At 43.0% G+C, this 25,156-nt stretch overlaps 1 protein-coding gene across 5 annotated transcripts in view; it reads left to right on the top strand.

The window, feature by feature from the left end:
* The window catches only part of TANK (TRAF family member associated NFKB activator), a 299,318-nt gene that overhangs the window by 174,193 nt on the left and 99,969 nt on the right, over positions 1–25,156 (top strand). For all 5 annotated transcript variants that reach the window (XM_085645450.1, XM_085645446.1, XM_085645448.1 and 2 more), the window contains one exon: positions 8,160–8,271. In XM_085645450.1, coding sequence (XP_085501576.1) covers positions 8,202–8,271 — 70 coding nt within the window. In that variant the 5' untranslated portion in view covers positions 8,160–8,201. The remainder of the gene's footprint in view (positions 1–8,159; positions 8,272–25,156) is intronic.

Raw genomic sequence — 25,156 nt, 5'->3', positions numbered from 1 at the left:
GGTGGTATTCTTTCTAGAATCATTGGTTGGTAGTCTTAAGAGATACTGCTTAAAAGGATTTCCAGCAGGACAGCCGACTACTAAAATCTTGTGACTTCAGGTACGTAGTCCTCATTTGGCTGTGTCTCATACAGAGATGCTTACTTTAGAAGTCCTATTTTTAGGTCGAGCATTCAAGACCTCTTGTATATACTTTAGTATATACTTATATGTCTATGTACTTTTTGGGCTCTGGAGATCAGCCATAGGACTTGTCTACTTCCGCTAAGGGACATTTTATTTTTCTATTCAACTGCCTCTGTTTAGCTGTCTTGATAGAAAACGACCAGCAGTGGTCCGTAAAATACCGGAATTGCTTTCTGCTGAGGGACTGTCTTTTTTTGTTTTTCTGGCAACTGCCTCTATTTAACTTTCTTGATAGAAAACGACCAGCAGAGGTCAGTAATATACCAGAATCACTTTAGAATTCTTTAAATTCCAGTCCATAGAAAGTGTCTTCCACAAGCACCCGCAGACAATAATATATTTCTACATCTTGTATTTTCAGTGATACAACCACCGAAGGCCCTGATTTTATATTAAAAACAGAGCTTTGGACTATACCATTTCCTGCTGAAAGGCAATATTTCTCTCTATGTGTTCCCATACCTGGTGTGTCACGCAGTTTGGTGCATACTTTCCCTCCATGTTAAAGAACAGTAGATCTTTCAGCACCCAGGCCAATGTGCTGCATAGCTAAATACATATAAGGTACCAAAGGCGAGACCGATTGCATTGAAAATGCTTGTTTTATTGGTAGTCCATTGTTATCCTATAAAAACTATTAGACTGCTGACCCAGCTTGAAGTTCGAAATTCAGTATCATGGACCTCAGCATTTTTTTTTTTATTAACCTTCATTATAAAAATTTTCAAGAAGCTTATCTTTAAGATATTTAATTAGACCTGGCTTTATTCGCAACTCTTGCCTACCTCATTGTGATAACAATTAAGTAACCCTAGTGCTCACTCAGGTAGTTAATTGCCCATACTTGGGGAAAGAGCTTATGGATGGTTCAACTATCTGTGGCCATTGACGAAGAGGAAGGCCGACGGCTTATATTTAACAGTATAAGTTGCATTAGGTGATGCACCCCAAAGTGTTTGGATTTGCAGGACATTAATTATAGTTATGCAAAGAAAGAAAATCCATAGAATGTTGACATTTGGGGGTAAGCTAATACCTAAAACATATAGGGAGATATGACCTTTGGAAAATGAACAGGATAATAAAAACAGGATATTTATAAACTCTACCTGTGATCAGTACACACTGGATTATATGAGGTCTAGTTTGTCCCATGAGCCCAGTATTAGGCTAGTAGGGGCATAGGAATCAGACGATTAGGGATACGTAAATGAAATTTGATAACATCCTGTAAATTCAGAAACCCAGGATAAGCGAGTGATGTCTTCATTGGTGTCACAGTCGCAAGTTAAGAACAAAGTTATGATAAAAGACAGTTGATTGCCCCTCAAGGATCAAGCGAGCTGGTGTGCGTTGTCTCTCACGACAAATCTTGAGCAGTGGAAACAAAATTCGTTTTATATTCCGACTGTATCTACATCCCTGAAGTGACTGACCACTAAAGTCCTAATCGAGGTGAAGAATGATCTCCGTTAAGCAAGACAACAGGAACTATACACCAAAAATCAGGAACAAATTCTTATTGAAAAAACCCTTCGTCCAGGTATTGTAATCCTAACGGAACCCGTGCAGCGCGTTGCGTGGCGTCGTGAACGTTCCTCAGCGGCCTACACACCGATGAGATGATCTGATGCTCTGTAGCAGCCCGATAGAAACAGTAGTTTGGGCAAAAATCCAAAATTCATAAAGGAAAGAGGCAGCACAGAAGTGTACTATTTTAGCTCTAGCTTAATTGTAAAAGACTCATTGTTGTAAAAAGTTTGATATGAACCACGGTGGATACATGTGCGTTATAGTAATCAGAAGGAAAATACATTTTTTGTGTTAGAAATACTGTAACCTATTGCTTTGCACGCTTCAGTAATCTGTTGAATAGCAGCACCCTTGGTGAATGCATTGCTGACATTTCAAGTCAAATAAATGTGGCCTTTGACGGGAACTGGACGTGCTTGTTTTTACTCAGGCGAAGTAACATTCGACCAGTATGAATGTGCTTTTACTCTCTATAAAGGCTTGTTTTTGTTTAGCGGTGATATAAAGCCATTTAACACCTAGGTGACCTTTCATTAGTGACTGTTATCTCAATTACACGATTCAGCGAAACTGTGAATTTTCTTCAAGCATCGCAACGAGCCTGTTTATATTTTTTAAATATTTAAAATAAGTTCCTTTTATTTCAGAATATTTTGCATTTTAGCATGATTTCGAGGGGTAGCCAATTGCTGTTTGACACCTCTCCCTCTATTTTTAAAATAGTCTTTTCTGGTGTCATTTTGTAGTTCGGTATTTAGGTATGTACATGTGGGTATATCAAAGGTTTGCTGTTTGTATGCAGTTGCTCTTTTGGATAATTTTAAATGCAGGCTTTTCTGAGCTCACGCAATGTTTTTTCTTTTGTGTGGCTCATATATTGGTGTGGCATTTTTATTGGAATTTCTATTTAATGGTGTAGATTGGTAGTTTGCAGACTGTTTACAGTATTTGTATTGCGTGTGCCATTTTCTGGGCTCTATGTACATTAAATAGATTATGTAAATAGTTAAGGAGCATTTACATTTTGAAATGCTAAATATGTTAATGTGACTCAGGTGGGTGCCAACAGCGTTGTAAATTTTTACATAGTATAAAATCCGAATATTGCGTTTTGTAAGGTTTGAAGTTTCCTCAACAATCTCTGTTGTAAATTGACGTACAGTCCATTGCAATGGTCTAGCTTAGATAAGATGAGTGCTGTAACCACCAGTTGTTTCAGGTGAGATGGAATGAAAGGCATCATTTTCCCAATGATCTCTAAGAGGAAAAACACTGCAGATGCAATTTGATTAACTTGGTGTTCAAACGTGAGACTCTGATCAAAGATTAGTCTAAGGTTCCTAACTTTTTCTACTGATGTTGGAAGTGGGCTGAGATTAGGCGGCCACCAGTCCAGGGATCAGTAGGTGCTGTTTTTCCCGAACGGCATGACCTCGGTTTTGCCCGGGTTGAGACTAAGGCAGTTTTCACTCAAACATGAACAGATGTTTGTCATGCAGTTTCGAAATTTTTCAGCTGTCATGGCAAGATTGTCCCTTTCAGACGTGTGTAATATTGAAAGAGGCACTCAAACTCTTTTAGTAGCAATGATAAATATCCACCCTTATGAAAAGGTGCAAGCGTCTGTGGTTGATGGTGTCGTGCCCACACTAAAGCACCTGACTGATTACTAAATTGGTGGAGGTCATTTGAAAGTTCTCCAAATTGTCAGGCTAAAGGATCAATTAGTCTAAGTGTGAGATGTTCTCAATTTTGAAATTTGAAATGTAAGGAGGCATACACAGACCCAATTAATTAGGCAAAAAAGGAATTAAATATTTGGCAAATAAATTAACCGTAGGACTGACTGACATTTTTTTCGATAACTGTTGGGACGGAAAAGTCCTCTACTTGTTAAAGACGTGTGCCCCTTCTCTGATTGCCCAACTGTATTGATGCCTGGATCCCTAATGCTGATTTTTGCTGTCATAGGCGAACACGGATCATGCCTGTGCGCTATGGCATTGGCCTGTCTCATAGATTGCGGTCTTGTTGGACCAAGAGGGGCTCCCAAAGCGCTACCCTTATAGTGGTGGAAGGCTATTGCCTTCATAAGGAATTAAACATTCCAAGCGAAGTGGTGGCAGCATACCGTGTGATGATCAGTAGTAGTGACCAGGTCCTTATTATCCTAAGGCATTGGAGTGAGGCCTACAGGCTCACCCACCTTTTTAAAAGTTCAGCTCCTGTGTGTTTAACTCACCCTTGGCCTACATCAGGTTGATGTAGATGTGTGTAGTGAAGACGTGCTGAGTGCATATGAGCGTGCATGACACACTACACACAGGGTGCATGCGGAACAGTGTGCACATGGTAAATATGTGTACACTGGCAGCGGGTGTTTAAAAAAGTGACACACTCCGGTGCAGTACAGCAAGGTTGTAGTGTTGGACAGTGTGAGTAGACTGAGTGCTTGTGCTGCATGTGGAAATGCTGGTGGTAGCATGGTACATGGGCACAACAATACTAGACAGTGGAATGTGCTGTGAATGTTATGGTGAGTGCAGAAATGCCTGCACTGGTACATTACACAGAGGACCTTGGGTTCGATTTTGGGAAGCCCAGGCCTGGCTAGGGAAAACATGAGGAGCACGGGAATCTCCAATCTGCCCCACTCCAGTTCAGAACAATTGGCCCCACTCCAATCTAAAACAATCTGACAACTCCAATCTAACCCAACCCAATCCAATCCCCCAAAAGTCAGTCCCACTCCAATCCAAAACAATCTGCACCACTTCAATCTTCCATACTACTGTCCAAAATAGTGTACCCCACTCAAATCCAAAACTATTTTCTTCACTCCAATTTGCCCCACTCCAATCTGCCATACTCCAATACAAAAGAGGCTGCTGCCCCACTCCAGTCTGCCCCACTTCAATCTTCCCCACTCTAATCTGCTCCACTCCAATCCAAAACAATCTGTCCACTCCACTGTCCCCCACCGAAATTCAAAACAATCTGCACCACTCCAGTCCATCCAGCTCCAATCTGCCCGACTTCCATTCAAAATAATGTGCCCCACTCCAACCTGCCCCACACCAATCAGCCCTACTCCAATCTGCCCCACTCCAATCCAAAACAATCTGCCCCACTCCACTTCAATCTAAAACAGTCTGCCCACTCCAGTCCACCCCACTCTAATCTGCCCCACACCAATCCATAACAGTTGGCCCCACTCAATACATCCCACTCCAATCCAAAGCAATCTGCAAAACTACATTCCAAAACAATCTGCTTCACTCCAATTTGTCCCACTCCAATCTGCCCTGCTGTAATCTCAAACAATCTGCTCCACTTCAGTTGGCCCCTCTCCAATCCAATTCACCTCACCCCAATCCACCCACTCCATCCCAATTTACCCTACTCCAATCCACCACAATATACCCCCTCCAATCCAGTCCATTCACACCAATCCAATCCAATCCAATCCAATCTACCTGACTCCAATCCAGTGTACCCCTCCCCTCCCCACTTCCTCTCCATTCCACTCCAATCCAAAACAATCTTTCCCACTCCAGTCTGACCCACACCATTCTGCCCCATTCCAATCCAAAACAATCCGCCCCACTCCAACACAAAACAATCTGCTTCACTCCAATCCAAAACAATCTGCCCCACTCTAATCTGCCCCACTCTAATCTGCCCCACTCTAATCTGCCCCACTCTAATCTGCCCCACTCTAATCTGCCCCACTCTAATCTGCCCCACTCTAATCTGCCCCACTCTAATCTGCCCCTCTCCAATCTGCACCACTCCAATCCAAAACCATTGGCCCCACTCTAATCCATCCCACTCCAATCCAAAACAATCTGCCCATCTCCAATATAACCCAATCCAATCCAGAACAATCCACCAAATCCAGTCCAAAGCAATCTGCCCCACTCCAATCTTCCACACTGCAATGTGCCTCACTCCAATCCAAAACAATCTGCCCCACTTCAATCTGTCCCAATCAATCTAAAACAATCTGCCCACTCCAATTTACCCCAATCCAGTCTGCCCCACAACAATCCTAAACAATCTGCCCACTCCAATCCAAAATAGTCTGCCCCACTCAAATCCAAAACAGTTTACCTCACTCCAGTTTGCCCCACGCCAGTCTGCCATACTCCAATCCAGAACAAGCTGCCCCACTCCAATCTGCCAGACTCCAATCCGCCCCACTCCAGTCCGCCCCACTACAATTTGCCTCACTCTAATCCAAAACATCTGCTCCACTCCGATCCGCCTCACTCCAATCTAATACAATCTGCCTCACTCCAATCCACCCCATCCAATAGGCCCCACTCCAATCCAAAGCAATTTGACTCCAATCTGCCCTACTTGAAACCAAAACAATCTGCTTCACTTAAATCCACCCCACTCCAATCCATCCACCCCATCCTAATTCACCCCACTCGAATCCATCCCATTGCAATGTAGTCCACCCCCACACCAATCCAACCCAGCCCAATCCAATCTACCCAACTCCAATCCACTCGACCCGCTCCCTGCCCAATCCCCCCACTCCCTCCTCAATCGTCCCCACTCCAATCTGCCTTACTCCATTCTGCCCCGCTCCAGTCCAAAACAATCTGCCTCATACCAATCCAAAACAATTTGCCTCACTCTAACCTGCCCCACACCAACCAGAGCAATCACCCCTACTCCAATCCAAAACAATCCTTCCCACTCCAGTCCCCCCAACTCCATCCCAATCCACCTCATTCCAATGAAATAATGTACCCCAACCCACTCCAATCCAGCCCACCCCACTTCAGTCCAATCCCCCCACAGCAATCCAATCCACCAATATCCAATCTACCCCACTCCAATGCTCCACCCCAATCCAAAACTCTACACCCCTCTAATCTGCCCCATTCCAATCCAAAACAATTTGCCCTACACCAATCTTCCCCACTCCAATCCAGTTCTCCCTACCTTAATCCAATCCCCCACCCCAGTCCACTCCTCTCAATCCACTCCACCTCATTCCAGTGCAATTCAGCCTACTCCAGTCAAATTCACCACACTCCATTCCACCTCCCTCCAGTCCACCCCTCTCCAGCCACCCCACTCCAATTCACTCTACTCAGTACATCTTACCCCATTCCAATCTACCCCACCTCAGTGCAATCCACCCCACACCACCCCAATCCACACCACCCCCACTCCAATCCATCCCACTGCAGTCCACCCCATCCCATCACACCCCACCCCATTTCAATCCATCCCACTTCAATTTAATCCACCCCAATCCAAACCACCCCTCCAATTCACTCCATTCCAATTCAGCTCACTCTACTGCAGTCCAATTCACCCCACTCTACTCCAATCCACCCCATTCTACCCAGTGCAATCCACCCCACGCCATTCCACCCCATTCAATCCATAACTCCAGCCCTCTAAAATCCAGTCCGCCAGTCCACCACAATCCATTCCACCCCACTTCAGTCCACCCCAAGCCAATCCAACCCACTCGTCAATTCCTCTCCACTCCACCCCTCCAGTCCTGTTTAATCCACCTCACTCCACTCTAGTTCACCCAACCCACCCTTCTCCAATCCACCCCACCCCCTGTCCTATCACTCAATCCACCTCACCCCATTTCAGTTCACCCTACCCCAATCCATCCTATCCCACCCCAATCCAATCCACCTCACCCAATTTCAATCTACCGCATTCCAATCTAATCCACCTCATCCAGCCCACCCACTCCAGTCCACCCCATTCATTCTGACCCATTCTACCCCAATCCAATCCACCTCACTGTCTCAATTCACTCCAACCTATTCTACGACACTTCACGCTACTCCACTCTACACCACTGAACTCTACTCCCCCCCCACTCCACTCTTTGACCCTCCAACAAATCCACTCTTTGACCCTCCATCAAATCCACTCTATGAGGCTACTCCCCTCACGCCACTCTAGGATGCTCCAAGCCACTAACATTTAGCCATGCTGAACAGCAGCCACACTGTTATACAACTTGGCAAAAACACATTGCCATAGGCAATAGCTCTTGTGTAATCTAGAGCTATTGGCTTTGCCAATGCTTGTTATTAAAATGGGGCTGGTGAATGTTCTTAATTTGTGGTATTCACAGTCGGCCCCAACAGTTGATTACTCTTCTCTCACATTAAGTCTGCCGTTTTTGGAAACCCTAAGAATGAGATGTTGCAATGATCACCATCTTCTAATGAAACATGTCTCTACAGTGTGTATGGGTTTGGTTCTTTTAAATGATTTGAAGCTTGAATGCACAAATACAAAACAGTAAGCATTTGAGGGGGTCTTCAAACCTGTTGATGTGTAGAAGAACTTAAAAATATGCTGTCCACAGCTGCAAACCAATTTAGTGATTAGGGAGCCATAATAACTATGTTTGTCTTTAATCTGATTCACATTTATATTACCAGTCAGAAAGTTATGAACAAAGAATATGTGAACTTCAGAAGGAAATGGCAAGCCAAAGTAGACTAATCAACCTCCTGATGTCACAGTTGACAGACTGCTCTAACGCTGGTAGAGGTAAGAAATTGGTTTTTTATGTAATTTTTAAGTCTGTATTAAGTGAAAAAGAGGTACAATCGGAAAAAAAGCGCTGAATGCACGCTCCAGCTATAAGGGTTATTTCAGTTTAGGTGACATTTGACAATATTGATTTACATATTTGCATCTTAGTCTATTTAATGTAGTTGGATTAAAATGATATATTTGACTTCCTGACCATTTAGTAAATCGATAGCTATTTATAGCTGCTGCTGCCATTTACCAGAATAAAAAGAATAGTTTACAACAACCAATATTCTGTGCTGTTGCATCACTTTCTTTGACAGCTACATATGCCCTACCCCTCTAGTTTTACAGTCCATCTAGAAGACCTTGAAACTGTGTGCTCTACAGCTGTCTAATTGTTAGCTAATTATTAGGAAACACTTTTATATTATTCTTTTCACATTTGCAACTTGAGTGCTCCTAGGATCGAGTGTAAACTTAAACATTTCAAGGTGCCCGTGTGCAGCTCTGGCACGAGGCCAAAATTCCATCCCATGTGTCCTGCACATTTTTCTATGGCTGTAATTGTACTGCTGAATGACTATGACCTGTTTCAAATTTGGCAATTATAGTGTCAAGTCACTAACAAGCTTTGGCATAGCCAATAGGTCTCGCCTTTGGGACCTTATAAGTGTTTAGCCATGCAACCGTTGCATAACTAAATACTTATAAGGTCCCAAAAGCGAGACCTATTGGCTATGCAAAGCGGCCGTGCAAACATCGCCGCGAAAGTGAAACTAATTGCGGTAAAACACGGCGCGCGCGCGCACATGCACTGTAGCTCTAGGCTGGTCTGGTAGCACTTTTTGGAGCCCTCTCAATAAGTCTCGCCAGACCAGCGCATGCGCTGGGTCAGGCAAGACCTAATAAGTCTCGCCAGACCAGCGCATGCGCTGGGTCAGGCGAGACCTAAAAAGAAAGTAATTGACAATTCAGTGATCTGTCGGTAGTATCTGGTTAATGTAGTGATAAGAACAGCAATTGTCCCAATAATTGAACAGTTGCGATTGAGCCTAAGAACCGTAAAGTCACCCCTCATGCTAATGAAGCCCAGATTAGTCACAAGTATGAAAGAGATGGGGCACATCATTCTAGAAATGGCACTTGTATGTAGGTGGAAGACATGGCATGCACGGTTTGAAAATTCGGGAGGGTCATCATGACGTTCTCACATGCACGCAACTATACATATGCAAACACAAAGATAGCAAGGTAATCAGAAAATAATTTATTAAATATTTAATTCATTATTTACTTTAAAAAAATATGAATTTCACTACAGCTAAATCGTGTGGTAATCATATAAATCGCGTGGTAATCAAAATAAGGCATACAAACATGCTATTTATTGTGCACCTTTACATTTCTTAAAAGTGGTATCATGTCACAAGAAAATAAAATATTTTGTTACGATTTCTTTGTCAGAAGTCTTATTCTTACTTAACGTTTCATTTTTACAGTATAATTTTTACTCTGAATTATTTTTAGTTAGTTTAAATAATGTTTTTAAATCTATTAAATAATGTTAAATAAAGACAACAAAGAAAATATTTATCTCTAATAACTGGAATACTTTTTTCCTATAAAGTTTAATAGTATTGAGATTAAAACATGTTCACACAGAAAGAAAATAAATTTACTTCTAAATAAGTTAAACAAACTAGGAGTGCAGCAGAAATAATGAGGATGTCCTGTCTATTCGATTAATTCAGACAGGCTGTTACTCTGTTGGAGGGACATTTTCAGAACAAGGGAGGCATTTGACTTGTTTTTTTGGCACTAAACGGCGAAAAGCTATCAGCAGTTTGAAGACGTGCTCGCTTTCATCCGTAAAAGCATTGTTGACTTTTTGTGCAGTAGTCTTCAGCATTAGAATCTGAGCTAGAAGTCCTGGGCTGAACGAGGTGATGAGGCAAACTGTGCGAAAATGAACATATTATATCGCCTTTGGGATACACCTAATAAAACCGGTTTTCCTAAGTACTTTTGATTTTTGTTGCATGTGACCTGCAGCAGGGTTCCACATTATGGATGAATTCTCTATCAGTTGGTGACTATCCCGGATGATGGCACGGGTGGGTTAATGTTTACAAAAGCTGCTTCTGAGGACTAATGGGTCTCTGCCCTGCTATCACAATACTGCCAATAATGCTCTGAGGGGTCCGGCCCCCCTCTTATGGCAGAATTGAAGGCAGCAAGAACATTTGAAACACCTTATTTTTGTCAAACAAAGACGCATAAGAGAAAAAAAATCGAGAAAAGTATATAGTGTGCATGAAATGAATGGCTGGCAAAACTGAAGGTAAGAAGAGAAGATTCGACCTAAAACGATCTCATTTCTGTATACGAAAATGTCAAGCACTCCAAAACGGAAAAGATGTTTGAAGGCGTTGTCTGTCAGACATTGACTTTTTAGAAGAACGAGAATGACGCTTTGTAAGTAGATAAAGCCATCTCATATCAAACTCTATCATATATAGTGAAGAGCGTGTCACGTTTCAATTTGGAAACAATTCCCAGTATATCCTATTTCAGCCTAATTTTCTTTCCGTTCGTTCTATGATAATTAAAGGCCCTATATCAGCAGTCCTCTTATGTAGTGTACTTTGGAGGACGTTATGTCTCCAGATGGCCTCTGAAATTGCTTTCAAGCAGAGATGATATATACATGGTTTTCTTTAAGCAGGTAGAAATGTGATGTCCCTTGTTTTCATGATCAAAGTGTGCAGGAGATATGTCCAGATGTAAATCATTCCTCTGTGTGAATAATCTCAGTTAATGAGCTGCTCTTGTGATGCCCTGATTTTGCATATGTGCAAGGCAGACACATGTGGAGCTGCTTGATAATTGGGCAAGTTGTTACATCTATAAAGAGCTACACAGTAAAACTAAAGCTTCTACACACTCAAAGTATAAAAGCCACCCTAAAGGCGCGCCTAAATCAGGCTAGGATCACGAAAACGTCAAAGCGGCCGTGAAAGTGAAAATAATTGCAGTAAAGCGCGGCGCGCACGCCCGCGCACATGCACTGTAGCTCTAGGCTGGCCTGGTAGCACTTTTTGGAGCCATCTCAATAAGTCTCGCCAGACCAGCACATGCGCTGGGTCAGGCGAGACCTAAAAAGGGATTTTCCTCTCTGTCTACGATCTTTTCAGTAGATTACACTTACTTCCAAACATTCATTCTTGAAAATCTCAGCTGGACTGCTCCAGCATCTATGCATCACACATTAAATCACACTTATCCTGCGTTCTGGATTATAAATGGAAATATAGTGCTTTTTAAAAATTTGTACATTTTTACATTTTTTATATTTCTGTAAGTAGCGTGGTACTTTCTAGCTAGTACCGCGGTACTCCGCATACCTTTTTTAAAAAAAAAAAGGAATACAAGTACTTTTACCTACCTTTAAACATTAATTAAACTGACTCATCCACTCCTATCCACTTTTAAGACAGTAGTATACTATATGTACACCTCAACCCAGAACACAGACTAAGTGTGGTCTAAACAATATAGCTAGCTGCCTTTTAATTTTTGACGGGCTTGCATTACCCATTACCTCAGCACAATATATCACTACATTTTTGTGCATTATGGGCATAATTCATAATGTTAAACCTACACTTTTGTGTATGTTTACCATTGTTTTTTATTCACAAAGATATTTCATTAGTAGTATTTTTAGGACTGCGGAGTCTCTGAACATAAAAAGATAGGACTGTCTTATCTTTTTATGTGCGGAGACTCTGCAGCCATAAACCTACTACTCGTAAAACACCTTTGTAAATAGCAAACAATTGTTAACTTACACAAAAGTGTAAGTTTGCTGTTGTGAATCAGGCTCTATAAATAACTTTATAATTACTGAACCAAATTAGAACTACCACGAAAAAAGACCGTTCACGCCCCATAATCTATATTTCTGCAAAAATTCAGCTAAATGCGTTCAGCCATTTTCCTGTTACGTCTGTTTACACTACACTCTACAACACACCTCTCCACTCTATGACACACCCTCCACTCTGCCACATGTCACTCCACTCCACGCCACTGCAGTCTATGCCATTCCACTCTATGCCACTCCACTGTACACCACTCCTCTTTATGCCATTCCACTCTATGCCACTCCACTCTACTTTACGACACTCCACTCTAAGCTTCTCCAATCTATGCCAGTGCACTCGATGACACTCAACTCTATGCAGCTCAACTATAGGCCACTCCACTCTTCGCCACTCAACTGTACTCCACTCTACGCTATTCCATTCTATGCCACTCCACGCTATTCCACTCTATGCCACTCCACTCTGCGCTATTCGACTCTACGCAAGTCCACTCTACGCCACTTCTTTCTATGCCACTTCAGTCTCCGCCTCTCCACTCTATGCTGTTGTGCTCTACACCACTCCAGTTTATGCGATTCCACTCAGCTCTGTCACTCCACTGTGTGGTATTCTACTCTGCGCCACTTACGCCACTCCACTGCATTCAACGAGGTCGCCTGCGTTTTTGGTCCCGGGCTCGGCGAGCATCTAGGGAAACCTACCAAACCCAGACATTTCTTGAAACTAGACAGCTAGGGGAGTCCAGGGAGGTGTGGATTGCGTGGATCCCACAACGTTTTCTTACCCAGAATCCCCTGCAAACCTCAAATGTAGCTAAAAAATTAAATTTTCCTCACATTTCTGTGTAGGATTACTGCGCCAGAACAAATTTCCTACCACACAGCAGTCCCCTCGGTCTCCTGAGTAAAATGATACGCGCATGTGTGGGTGGGCCAACAGGGAAGGGCCAAAAATGTGTAGAAATTGAGGGGATATAATAGCGTGTTCATAAGCTCATTTATTTTGATACATTTTTAGGCTGACTCTGCTTTGGGCACCAACAAAAGCGAGGTATTTTATCGGGAGACCAAGGGGAATGCTGGGTGGTGGTAAATATGTGAAACTTCAGTATCATGATCATGATCCGAGGAAGATTCGAAATGCATACCAGCAACATGCTGAGCGGTCATCTTGTGGCTAGCCATAATCCTAATTAAAACAAGTAACTTAACAAACAAGTCAACGATACCCAACACTGTGTAAAATAAGTAATAACCAACATGTGGCTTGATCAAACAAAAAGTAAAATTACGGTCATATTGCAATTGCAAGGTGAAGTCAAATCAAAGCACACAAAGACCTACACACTGTAAATACCCCTCACTTGCTAGAGAAAACTAGACTCTCCAGCATCTACTCTGCACAGACACAGCAAGCAGCAACGATATCCCACTAGAAAGGAAAACAAAATACAATTACACACAAGACAACACAATACACATTGTGCACAAATACAAGGAACATTTCCCACACATTCAAACAGAAGCTAAATATGCAGATATTCTTACAACATTTCCAAAAAGCACATTCATGCAGGTCACTGATACTCACTTGGAGCAAACTTTATAAAAAAATATTTTTCTATCGAACAGTTGCAACTACGTAAACAGTAGATCAACCAGTGCTGAAACCGCAAGCACGAGTCACACCAAAGGAAAACAAAAGCTTTGCACTAAAATAAAAAGGAGAAATATAGCATTACGATCACATATGATGAGTAAACATGAAATAGTTGACATTATAAAACACTATAAAGTCTGCCAATCACCATTCAAATGCCAACCACACACATGGACAAATGCAAGTCTACGCTCACCCCCAGCCAAGCGGCACTTCACACACATCGCCAGCAAAGCGCCAGTCCACACACACCGCCAGTCAAGCGCCACTTCTCGTACACCATCAGCCAAGCGCTAGCCGACACACACCAAGTATATACAGACCATCAGCCCTAACTCCAGTAAACACAGACACACACAGGAACCTTCCCTGGTGTCTAGTGGTTTTCTGCCCCCCATGGGGCAGACAGGCCTCAAAATATATATACCCGATCTGCTCCAAAGGGGGGCAGAAACGGCCAAAACAATCACCCCTGTTAAAGGGGAGCGACCCTTGCCAAAGGGGCTGCTCCCAATTTCGCCAAATCATTATTGTGACTTGGGGGTAGATCGGCCTAAAAAGATGCCCGATCTGCCACCAAGGGGGGCAGAAACAGCTAAACCATTAACCTCCTAAAGGGACCGCTCCCTTAAAACAATTATTTAGCCATAAAAAAACTCTCTGGCGGGCTAGTGGGCATTCCTGCCGCATGATCGTGGCCCCACCCTCAATCATACAGCAGGTATGTACTGCAAAGAGACATCGAGGGAAAGGAAAAACTCTTTTCTTTCCCTGATGCCTCAGTGCACTTTGCAGCCTCCTCCCCCCCTAATTTCATCGGATGGCCAAAGGTTTGTTGAGGGTGGCAGCAGAAGGGCTTCCACTGCCATGCCTAGCTGGGGGTGGGAATAGGCAGCCCACGTGGGAGCACCAGCACTTGCCCCTCGTGTAGGGCCCTAGACGGAACAGTTTCTTCATCTACACAGGAGCACCACGCTGATGAGGGAACCGTTCCGTCATTGGCAACCAAGGGGGAAGTATGTTTAAAAACAATGAACTTCACTTACAAAATCACAGAATAGAGAGATGGTTACAGATTAAAACCAGTCATGGTTAGCTCTGCAATCCATAACTCTCACAACAGCCATGCAAACCATTACTCCCACACCAAATGCAATGCTCATCCTCAAGGTGGCAAAAGAAATTGCAAAAGGTATATACAGTGTTACAGGATAGATTACTTGTCACAATGCCATTAACACTACCAATGTTATGTGTATTTGTAAAGTGCACTATCACTTGCTAGGTTATCCTGGTGCTGAGCAGGCCTGGGTGCCTAGCCCTGCCTATGGAAGGTTGGTTAACTGAAAAGCCAGGTATTCAGCGTCTTGCAGAATTCAAGAAGAGAAGAGGATGTTGTAGAGTGGGGGGCCATTTTATACTTTAAGAGCGATGTAAGAGAATGCCTTTCCTCTTGATCTGGTTCTGTGTATGCGTGGGATATATGCAAGTAGAAGTTGTGCAGAGTGAAGGTGTCTTCGTGGAAAGAGATGCCACTGTTCAGGTAGGAAGGGCCTAAGTTGTGTAGTGCCTTCAATGAGTGTGAGAGGAGTTTCAATTGAGATAATTTGTGTATCGGGAGCCAGTGGAGCTCCTTGAAGTGGTGTGATGTGAGTTCTTTGTAGGAGTTGAGGATGAGTCTGGCTGCCAAGCTCTTGATGGTTTGTAGCCTTTTAGTGAGTTGCTTGGTGATCTCAGCATAGATATCCGTGATTGTACAGGTGTTTACTTTTTTTGAGTATACGTTTGTATTTATTAATGTAGTGGATTTAGGTGTTGCTACTTATGAGCTTGAAAGGTGGAGCAAGAGGAAGGTGTAGAGAAAGTGTTCGAGAAATGTGATGTTTCAGATTAGCCACCAAAATAGTTTTATTGTAGCAAGTTGTGTCCAATTCAAAATGATCACCAACCACTTAGTGCATGGGGCTGACATAGGGTTCATTCAGGTTGAAAAGCTGGCAGGGTCTTGTTTTATCATATTAAAAGCCTTGAGAAAGTTCTTGCCTTTTCTCTCTAGACATGCCAAAGAAAATGTGGTTCGTGCTCTAATTTTATCTCTCCTAGATTATGCCAATGCACTTTATGTCGGCATCCCTGGCTTCCTTCTGAACAAATTGCAGATCGTTCAGAACGCGGCTGCCAGACTCCTGCTGGGTATATCTCGCAGGTGTAGTGCGCATGTCCATTTGCGCTCTCTGCATTGGCTTCCAGTGGAGGCACAAATTAAATTCAAAACCCTGGCGATTGACCATAGGGCCCTATATGGTCAGGGCCCAGCTTATCTCCAGAAGAGGTTTGCTTTTTATAAACCAGCGAGAGAGCTGCGGTCATCTTCTCAGCTTCTGATGCTGACCCCGAGATTCAAACACCAGAGGCTGGGCGGGAACTCCTTTGTGCGCAAAGCTGCTTTGGCATGGAATGCTTTACCCCTGACTCTACGCAGTATTCCTGATCCTCTGATCTTTAAAAAGAAGCTTAAAACCTTCCTATTTGAATAGTGCTCAGGTTAGTGGTTCCTTTCCATAAGTTCGCGCAGCAACACTCTGCTGAGTATCTGTGTGCGGTACAAATGGATTTAACATAACATAACATAGTAGGAATAGCGGAGGTGTTTCCATTATCACTTACCAGCTTCCTGGATCTCTCTCCTGGATTTTCACATCACACTTTATTCCCCCAATAAACTCTTTCAGCACCTACAAGTGCCGCAAGTGATGCCAATGTAGGCCGGGACTCCCAGATGTAAGCTGGATCTCTAATTCAAAGTCGCAGCAAAGATTGGAACAGGCGTCAGAAGGACATTGTGCCAGTCGGCAAATAGAAACTATATCCAGGTGAGGCCATGGTGCAGGTGGCTAGGGATTACTGTGCTGTGGCCATAGGGAGGTGACTGTCAAGTCAACCAGAGTGTTCAAATTTAAATTGCAGACAAAATCCAACATCTTTTGTTTGAATATCGGACAGCCATTGACATAGCAAATATCTGTTCTAAAATTGATTATAGAAATGCTTTATTAGTGGGTACATTGAAAGCCAATGTCAAATTTGGCATTAAGAGCAGCCCCTAATTTACCCAATACAGCTCATTCCTTTAACACTCGAAGCAGTCTTCCCTGGGTTCAGCTTGTGTCCCTGATTAAGTTTAATATGCTCCCTTGGATACACAAAATCTTGTGGCCACTCATTCTCACTATATAGAGTATGATTTTACTTGGCAATTCCAGGAAGGGCAGTGAGATTTACTGAAAAATGCAGGAAAATGACAGTGGGTCAATCCTTACTGGCTATGGAAAGCTGATGGTAGAATTTGATGCTGGTACCTCTTCTGGGTTGATGTTCTAGTAGAACTTGGTTGGCCTTACTTTGTGTTTTTATTTAAAGCTGTATATAAATGGAAGTTGGATTTAGAACATTCCATCCTGCTCCAGACCTTCTCTCTTTTCTTTCCCAGTGACGGAAACAAAAGATAACCCTAAGAAGCCACTATATCATTGTAGAAGTGGAGGAAGGATGGGGCAAAAATCAACTTCTCTCCATGAACCAGTAGTTTGTGACATACATCGACGTATGGTCGCAGCTAGGGTTGCCACCTTTCCAAGAAAATAAATTCTCGCTATTTGTAATAGGACTTTAAATAAAATTGTATGTATTTATTTGTAACATGACTTTTCTGCCTTTGTTTACTTTAATCAGGAATCGTTAACGCAGCTCTAGAGCACATTTAGTAGTGCTTTCTATTTATATTTGCTGTTAGAAGTATGTACAGATAAGGGCTAAAAATACTGACTAGGTGATTTTTGCCTATTCTTGAACCATCCGCGACACTAATATACAGTGGTGCTGGTAGCAAAATAGTCAGGATGGAACCCTAGTCACAGCTCAAGTCCCTTGCAGAAATGGCAGGCACATGCGTCATTCAGGGTGCAGTCAGAGTGACAATACAGGCTAATGGAATTAGGCACCCCACATGCACTCTGGAGAAGCAGACAGTGGCACAGCACAGTTATCGAGAAGAGGGGCAAAAAATAAATAGGGATAAACACCTGTGGAAATGTTCAAAAAGTAAATACCATATATTATTATTCCTAAGCGCCATACTGGATCTGGACATTTATTCGTGAGCAGTAAGTACGCCTGCGCATCAGTAGGTGGTGGTGTTTGACTCTGTGTGGCGTTGCCGGTGTCATCTGCATCAGAAGTGATGTGCGCTGTGCCTAGTACGCTGACGGCAGTTCTTTTCTTTCTGCGTCAGTTAGCACAGATCCGGAGAAGAGCCACTCCTAGTCACTTTTTGACTGAACTTTTTTCAAACCTTACTATCAAAGATTTGTGAGACATTGTCTTCTGGTGTGGCAGGGATTTCACAGGCAAATGTCTTTGACGCAACAACACCTCGTCTTCCTCTGGTGCCTCAAGCACAACCAACGGCAAGACCTGCATCGGTTGTTGCGCCATGTACCTTCTGGCCTTGAGGGATCAGTCCTTTAAGGTCTCCTGCTTGATGTGCGGCGCTGCAACGGTCTTGATCCTTTCTGGTCAAGAAATAGGTCTTGGGCACTCAAAGTCATCCGGGCATTTGAGTAAGACCCACAAGCACAAAAAGAGAGGTTAAAGAGGTCTTCGACTTCTCCCCGTCCATTGAAGTCATCCAACGAGACGAGGGAGCATCGGCATTCGAGGCCTGGCTACGCGGTTGAGCCTGCAAATGGGCCGTCTTTGTGCTTACCTGAGTTTTCAGGACCTGGAGCAACCCCAGCTCAACTCCATTAAATTTATGAGGCCATGCATCTAATATTTGGGTGGCCTGTCCCTGCTGGAGCACCTTCAGGCCCGCATATTTGAGACGGGCCCCTACTGGCATTCCACCAGCCTGTTCACCTGTGGTGCCAGATGGGGCCCCTTGTATCCATGGACAGATTTGGATTGGCACTTGGCGAGGCACATCAACAGCGACTCCACTGGCGGCCTGTCCCCATGTTAATCCTCAACTCCGACACAGAGACGGATGGGAGTTGTTAAACACCGACTCTGGTGCTGACTGAAGGTATTCCATCCTGGCCGGAGCCTGTGCCTGTGCCCTATTCCTATGGGCTAAGTCGTGGGGATGATTGGGAAGGGCCACTGGACCCTGATGAATACCAGCCCCCCTAGATTTCACCGAGGACACCTGTTTTGGTCTCTCCTACAGTGGCTACAGAAGAGGGAGCTTCATTTGCTATGGTGTTAAGACCTTCAGCTGCACAAATCAGAAAAGGTATTCCTTCCTTTTGAGATCAATGGCCTTGATGAAACTGGTGAAAGATCTCATTCACAGCTTCGAGGTCCCAGTGAGAACTTGGTTATTAGTCCAAGGCCATATGGTGGCATGTCTCTTCACAGTTCCATGGGCAAAATATTGTGTCCTTCCACTGTGTGCACATCTCCACTCTCACTGGAATCCCGCGTTGTAAGATTTCGAGCTTCTAATGCAAATGTTACAGCAAATCAAAGAGGCGCTAAACTGCTGGTTGCTTCAGCAATTCTTGAGCAAGGGGATGTTCTTGCAACAAACACATTCAAAAGTGATTACCACGGATGCGGTTGCCTTTGGTTGGGACAACTCTGGACTCGATATCATAGCAAAGTTTTCACTAGTGGAGGTAATTGATAGCAGTAGGAAGAGTCCTCCTTCATTTCAAAACCTGGATTTCCCTGACCAACTTGGTAATTCAATCAGATAATGTAGTAACTGTGGCCTATGTGGGGGGCACCAGGTCTAAATATCTCAACCTGATTAAAATACAATTGTTTCAATGGACAGACAATGTAAGCTGTGTCTTTCCCTCTTCCCAGGAGCTGACTCTAACAAAGAACACCTTCCACTCCATTTGCAGGAGGTTTCATAGACCTATTTACCTCTCCTCAGAATGCGCATCTGCAGAGATTCTATTCCAGGACTGTACAAAAGAGAGCATTGGGAGTGGATTCTCTGACATTGATATGGCTCAGTCACATAGTGTATGCTTTTCCCCTAATTCCTCTGATCCCCAGACTGCTGGCCGGGTTCAGATAGAGGACTGTGGTCTCATTCTAGTTCTCTTTTTGGCCGAGGAGATCCCGATTCCCCATTTTAAATCTCTGGCAGTTCAATATTATTGGGTTCTTCCTCTAGATCCCTCCCCTCTAAAAAATCAAAATGTAGTTCCATTTTAGAGACTGCGTCTCTCAGTGTGGACGTTGAGAGGAGGGGTTTGCAGATCAAGGGACTCTCAAGGCATCTAGTGATAGCTATTCAGGAATCTTGAAAGTCTGCTACCATAAAAGCTTGACCTGCTTTGGATATATTTTCAAAAATGGTGTTCTGTGCATGCCTTACATTCTTTGGATTGTAATCTCTATGATGTGTTTCAGTTTCTCTGGGATGGTTATGAGGAACACCTGGTGGTATCACCCAAAGATCTCAATGGGCAGCTTTCAGGGCTTTTAGGAGTCCATAGGGAAATCTTTCTGATACTTGTGATATGACGATTCCATTGTTTAAGAGCTTTTCGCTTTCTCGCCCGGTTAATAAACTATTATATCCTCTTTGGGATTTACCTTTATTGCTGAAAGCCTTAGTTTCTCATCCTTTTGAGCCTCTTCAGGTTGTTTGTTATAGTGAAAGTGGTTTTCCTTGTAGTCATCACCTCTGCCAGGCGTATTGGAGAGCTGGGAGCCCTTATTGCTAGGGAACGTTTCATTTCCCTTTATGATGATGGTGTGTTGTTGAAGTTGAACCCCACTGCCAATCCTAAAGTGTCCTCCTCTTTACATAACTCTCAGGAGATTCTTCTTCAAGTCTTACATAATTCTTCTGAGTCTACACAAGAGCTGCAGTGGAATTTACTTGATGTTAGGCTCTTCTAATCCAAGGTCAAATGCTTCTCTTGTCTCTATCAGCAGATGGTTAAAACAAACAATTTCTTTGACTTGCCCTGTTTTGATACTCCCTCCTCCTACAGGAGTATGGGGTGGTCAACCAGAGATGCTTCCACTTCTTTGGCTTAAGTTCGAGGCGGGTCAATTTTTGAGATTTGCAGGGCATCTTCATGGGCGGTTCTTAACAGTTTTGTTACACATTACAGGTTATAAAATATTTTTTGAACTACACGAGATTTGGTGCAGAAGTGTTGAAATCACTTGCTATATGAGCTGTGATTAAATAACTTAGTGGGGTAGTAGGAAACGTTGGTATGAGTTTTGTTTTATTGTGATACGTGATACGAAGGCTACACACAGTATACTTTGGTATTACTCAAAAGTAATGAATGGGGTGAGGACTAAAGTACGTGGAGGTTATGTTTTCATTACTTACTGGTAATCTTCATTACTCCTAGTCCTGTTGTTCCCTCCCTATTTATTACATCCCCTCGGTTCATAGGCCTCCATATCATTTATGTTGAGCTTGGTGAGTCCAGGGGGAATGCTGGGGAGGCAGCTTTTTATGCCTCCAGCCGGAGGAGGTGGGGATGCCCAACTGAATCTGTTTTTTTTGGATCTTGTGAGGTGGGAATCGCCTTAAAAGTAATGAACGGGGCGAGGACAACAGGACTAGGAGTAATGAAGATTACTGATAAGTAATTAAAACATTATTCAGCTGCCAGAATGAATCGATTTTTGCCCAGGATCACACACTTTGAGTTAAGGAGCAGATAATGCAAGTCTTTAATCAAAGTTTGTAGCTTCACAAGAAGACCAGAATTTACATTCAGTCTTGCTGCTCGTTCACTACTAATAGGGTCACTTGAAGCCCATCAGCCGATAAACAATAATTTTATGTTTGTAAACAACTCAATGTGGTTTTCGTTCCTCCAGGTGTTTGCCAGTCAGTCAAAAAGCTTTATTTTGACCGTATGGCCATAAAAGCACATAAGAAAAAGACAATATAATACATTTTAAATAAAAAGAAAAAACATTACAATATGTCATCATAGGATTTGTGTACATTAGTGCTATATTAAAAAAAAATAGTACATATCTGATTTGTGCAAAATTTTCTAATTCATTCTTAAATGCGCTCCCTCACAACAGCACTCGGTACTGAACCTGGATACAAAACAATGATCAACAAGGGATATGTATAGTGCCTTGAGTGCGGGAGGGGTTAAAGTATCGCATATTAAGACAAATAGCCAATTCATAAGTATATAATCTCCTATCAGTTTTTAAAAAAAGCTTTTGACTTTATCTAATAGACATATGTAACAGTGTTAAAAAGCAGCGTTAAAACAGGTATTATGATACATTTAAATAAAAAAGAACCCCGAAGGAGAAAAGTTGCGGTAACAACAATCATACAATGGATATGTGCAAACGTGGCATAGCAGCGTAAATAAAGGGTACTGGGAACAAAGAGTTTCCTGCAATCGTTTTTTTTAAAATAGCTCTGTGTATGCACCACACCGAGTAAAGGAACCTATAAGTGTATCATATTCATACCTGAGGAGCCTGTACACCTCTATGTAGTGACTGATCCCCATGTTTCTGCAAAGTTGTACCACCCACTTAGACCTTGGTCTTCCATAGGAGGGGCAAAAGAAAAGGACATGTAATTTGGTTTCTTCAACTTGGTCACACCCTGGGCAATCATGTTTGTGGGCTCCCTGCCAATTGTTAGTAAATGCTCGAAGCGGGAGCACCCGGTGTCTGAATTGTAGGAACAGTTTCTTTGCCAAAAGTGGTTGGATGTGATCAAGTGCCGAGTCCAACCTATATTGCTGCTTGATATCCAGGAACCTGGAGGTCAAGCTGCTTAGTTTGTTCCCCTGACATAGTAAGGCCAGTTTATATTCTCTGTGGGAGTCGAGTAATACCTTTCTGGAGATTGTGGGACAGGTCTGTTCTGGTGTAGTCCACATATTTGCCCTCCCTAGTGCCCGGCAAGAATTCCTGATATAAGCTATCCAGGGGAGTTTCCCTGCACCAAGAAGGGTCATGACATCCTTCAACTCCTCTTTGTAGTCGGCTAGTTCAGGTGTGCTCCACAGGCGACGCCAGTATAGGAAGGGTCTAGAGGAGACTACATCTGCTATAGGGCCAATCCCTAAATCCATCCTGAGCGGTGTTAATGGGGTACTCATAGGGAGGCCCAGCGATTGCCTCAGAAATAGGTTCTCTGGCATGGATAGGGAAGTTGATGGACAATGGCCCCATAATTCTGCCCTGTACAGTTACGCTCCCCTAGCTTGCGTTTTGTAGATTTCTGCTGCTGGACCTATCACTTTGTGGGTGCAATTTTTATAAATTTTTAAATGCCTACTGTGGTCTGGGTCAATTTTAGACTGGCTTTCTTTATTTGTGTCCCCCAGTCCATTTTATCAGTGAGTGTGATCCCAAGAATATCAAAAATGGACACCCTCTCTAGAGCCCTTCCAACCAGTTGGGGATGTGGACAATTTGTGGTATTAGCATTAAAAACCATGTACTTGGTTTTTTGGAGGTTGATCTTCAGTCCCCTCTTCCTGCTGAAAGTGCTGAATACCTCAAGAACCCTCTGCATACCCATCGGCGATTTGGAGAGTAGTAGCGTATCGTCCGCAAACATGAGTGCTGGAATTTTGCGGTTCGCCAGCCTCGGGGCATCAATGTCTTTTCCCGACTAACAGAGTTTCAATCAATCAATCAATATTACTTTATTGCGGCTATTCCAGCCATAAAAGTACAGATTTGTTTTTTACAGCATTAAAAAAAAACATACTCCGATCAAGTAAAAAAGGGATAGTATCAACAGGGTTGTATATACATAGTCATAGATGCCAGGGCTTCAGGAGGGCAGAATAAAAGATACTTTATCGTTGTTACTAATAGTTACAAATAGAAATGTAATACTATAAATTAATATAAAAACTTTAAAATATCATTACGCCATTCCTCGTTGGAAGTATCTTCGATTGCCAGTGTGGCCAGTGGGAAGAGCTTGATCTATTTCACATGTAATAGTTACAACAGTAGCATTGCGCTCTATAATTGAGGCAAAATAGAATATCGATGTTAACTATTTTGTACTTTTAACAGATACTTTCTTTTAATCCACATGGCCAAAAGGAATTTCGAAATTGCAACAACAAAAAGTAGATTCATATCAGATTTGAGAATTCTATAAAATTGGTGAAATTCCCTTATTCCCAAATTTTTGCAGAGTTGAGGGATCCATTTAGACCTAGACTATTTATATGCCGGACAAAAGAATAATACATGAATCTCTGATTCCTCCTCCCTACGACATCCAGGACAAAGGCTAGGCAGGTCCCCTCCCCACTTATTTGTTTTTACCAGAAGTGGAAGGTTTCCATACCTAAATTGGAGGAACAACTTCTTGGCTAGCACTGGCTGTATTATGTCTAACACCCGCTCAAACTGGTAATCTAGCTTCAGATCCAGGAAGGCATAGGTTAGAGTATTTGCTCTGGTGGCCCCAATTAGTTTATTCAGCTAGTACTCTTTCAATGATCTTGCCAAACAGTTTTTGGAAGTAGTTAGACACAATTCTTCCGGTGCATCCCATAGATGCCCCCTTCCCATGTCATGCAAAGAGTCCCTCACAAAAGACAACCAGGGTATACCTCTAACAGCGCCCGGTATAAGCATTACCACTTTGAGTTCCTCCCTGTAGTGTCTCAGCTCAGGCGTGCTCCATAGTCGACGCCAGTAAAGCAATGGGCGACTCGAAATCAGATCCACCACTGGGCGGATACCCAAGTCCATTCTCAAAGGAACTAGCGGGGTACTTACTGGAAGCGCCATGATTTGCCTAATGAACTTATTTTCAGTTAGGGTCAATGCATGCTTTGGGCAATGTCCCCAGAGTTCTGCCCCATATAGTGAAGCCGACCGGGCTTGCACTCTATATATTTCAAGCGGGGGACTTGTGATCTTTTGGGTACAACTATTCTGAACTTTCAATATACCACCTATTGCTTGGGTTAGTTTCAGGTTCGCCCTGTCGATTTGGGTACCCCAACCCATTTTGTCGTTTAGGGAGACACCCAGGTATTCAAAGGTCTGGACCCGCTCTAGCGGTATATTATTGAAATTGGGAACAGGGAAGTTAGTATGTGCTGAATTAAAAGCCATATATTTAGTTTTATTTATATTACCACAAGATTCCTTTTCTTGCAGAACTCACTAAATTCATTTAATAATCGTTGCATCCCCATCGGGGACTTCGAGGGGAGTTTCAATTAAGCTATTTAAAAAAAGAGAGAAGAGTGTCGGGGCCAGGACACATCTCTGTCGCACCCCTTTCTCTACAGGGAATGGGGCATAAAGTTCACAATTTTTACCGTATCTAATTC

The sequence above is a fragment of the Triturus cristatus genome, chromosome 3_1 (assembly GCF_964204655.1).
Source record: "Triturus cristatus chromosome 3_1, aTriCri1.1, whole genome shotgun sequence".
Classification (NCBI taxonomy): Eukaryota; Metazoa; Chordata; class Amphibia; order Caudata; family Salamandridae; genus Triturus; species Triturus cristatus.
The sequence above is the reverse complement of the archived record's forward strand: the minus strand, read 5'-3'. Positions and strand labels throughout refer to the sequence as shown.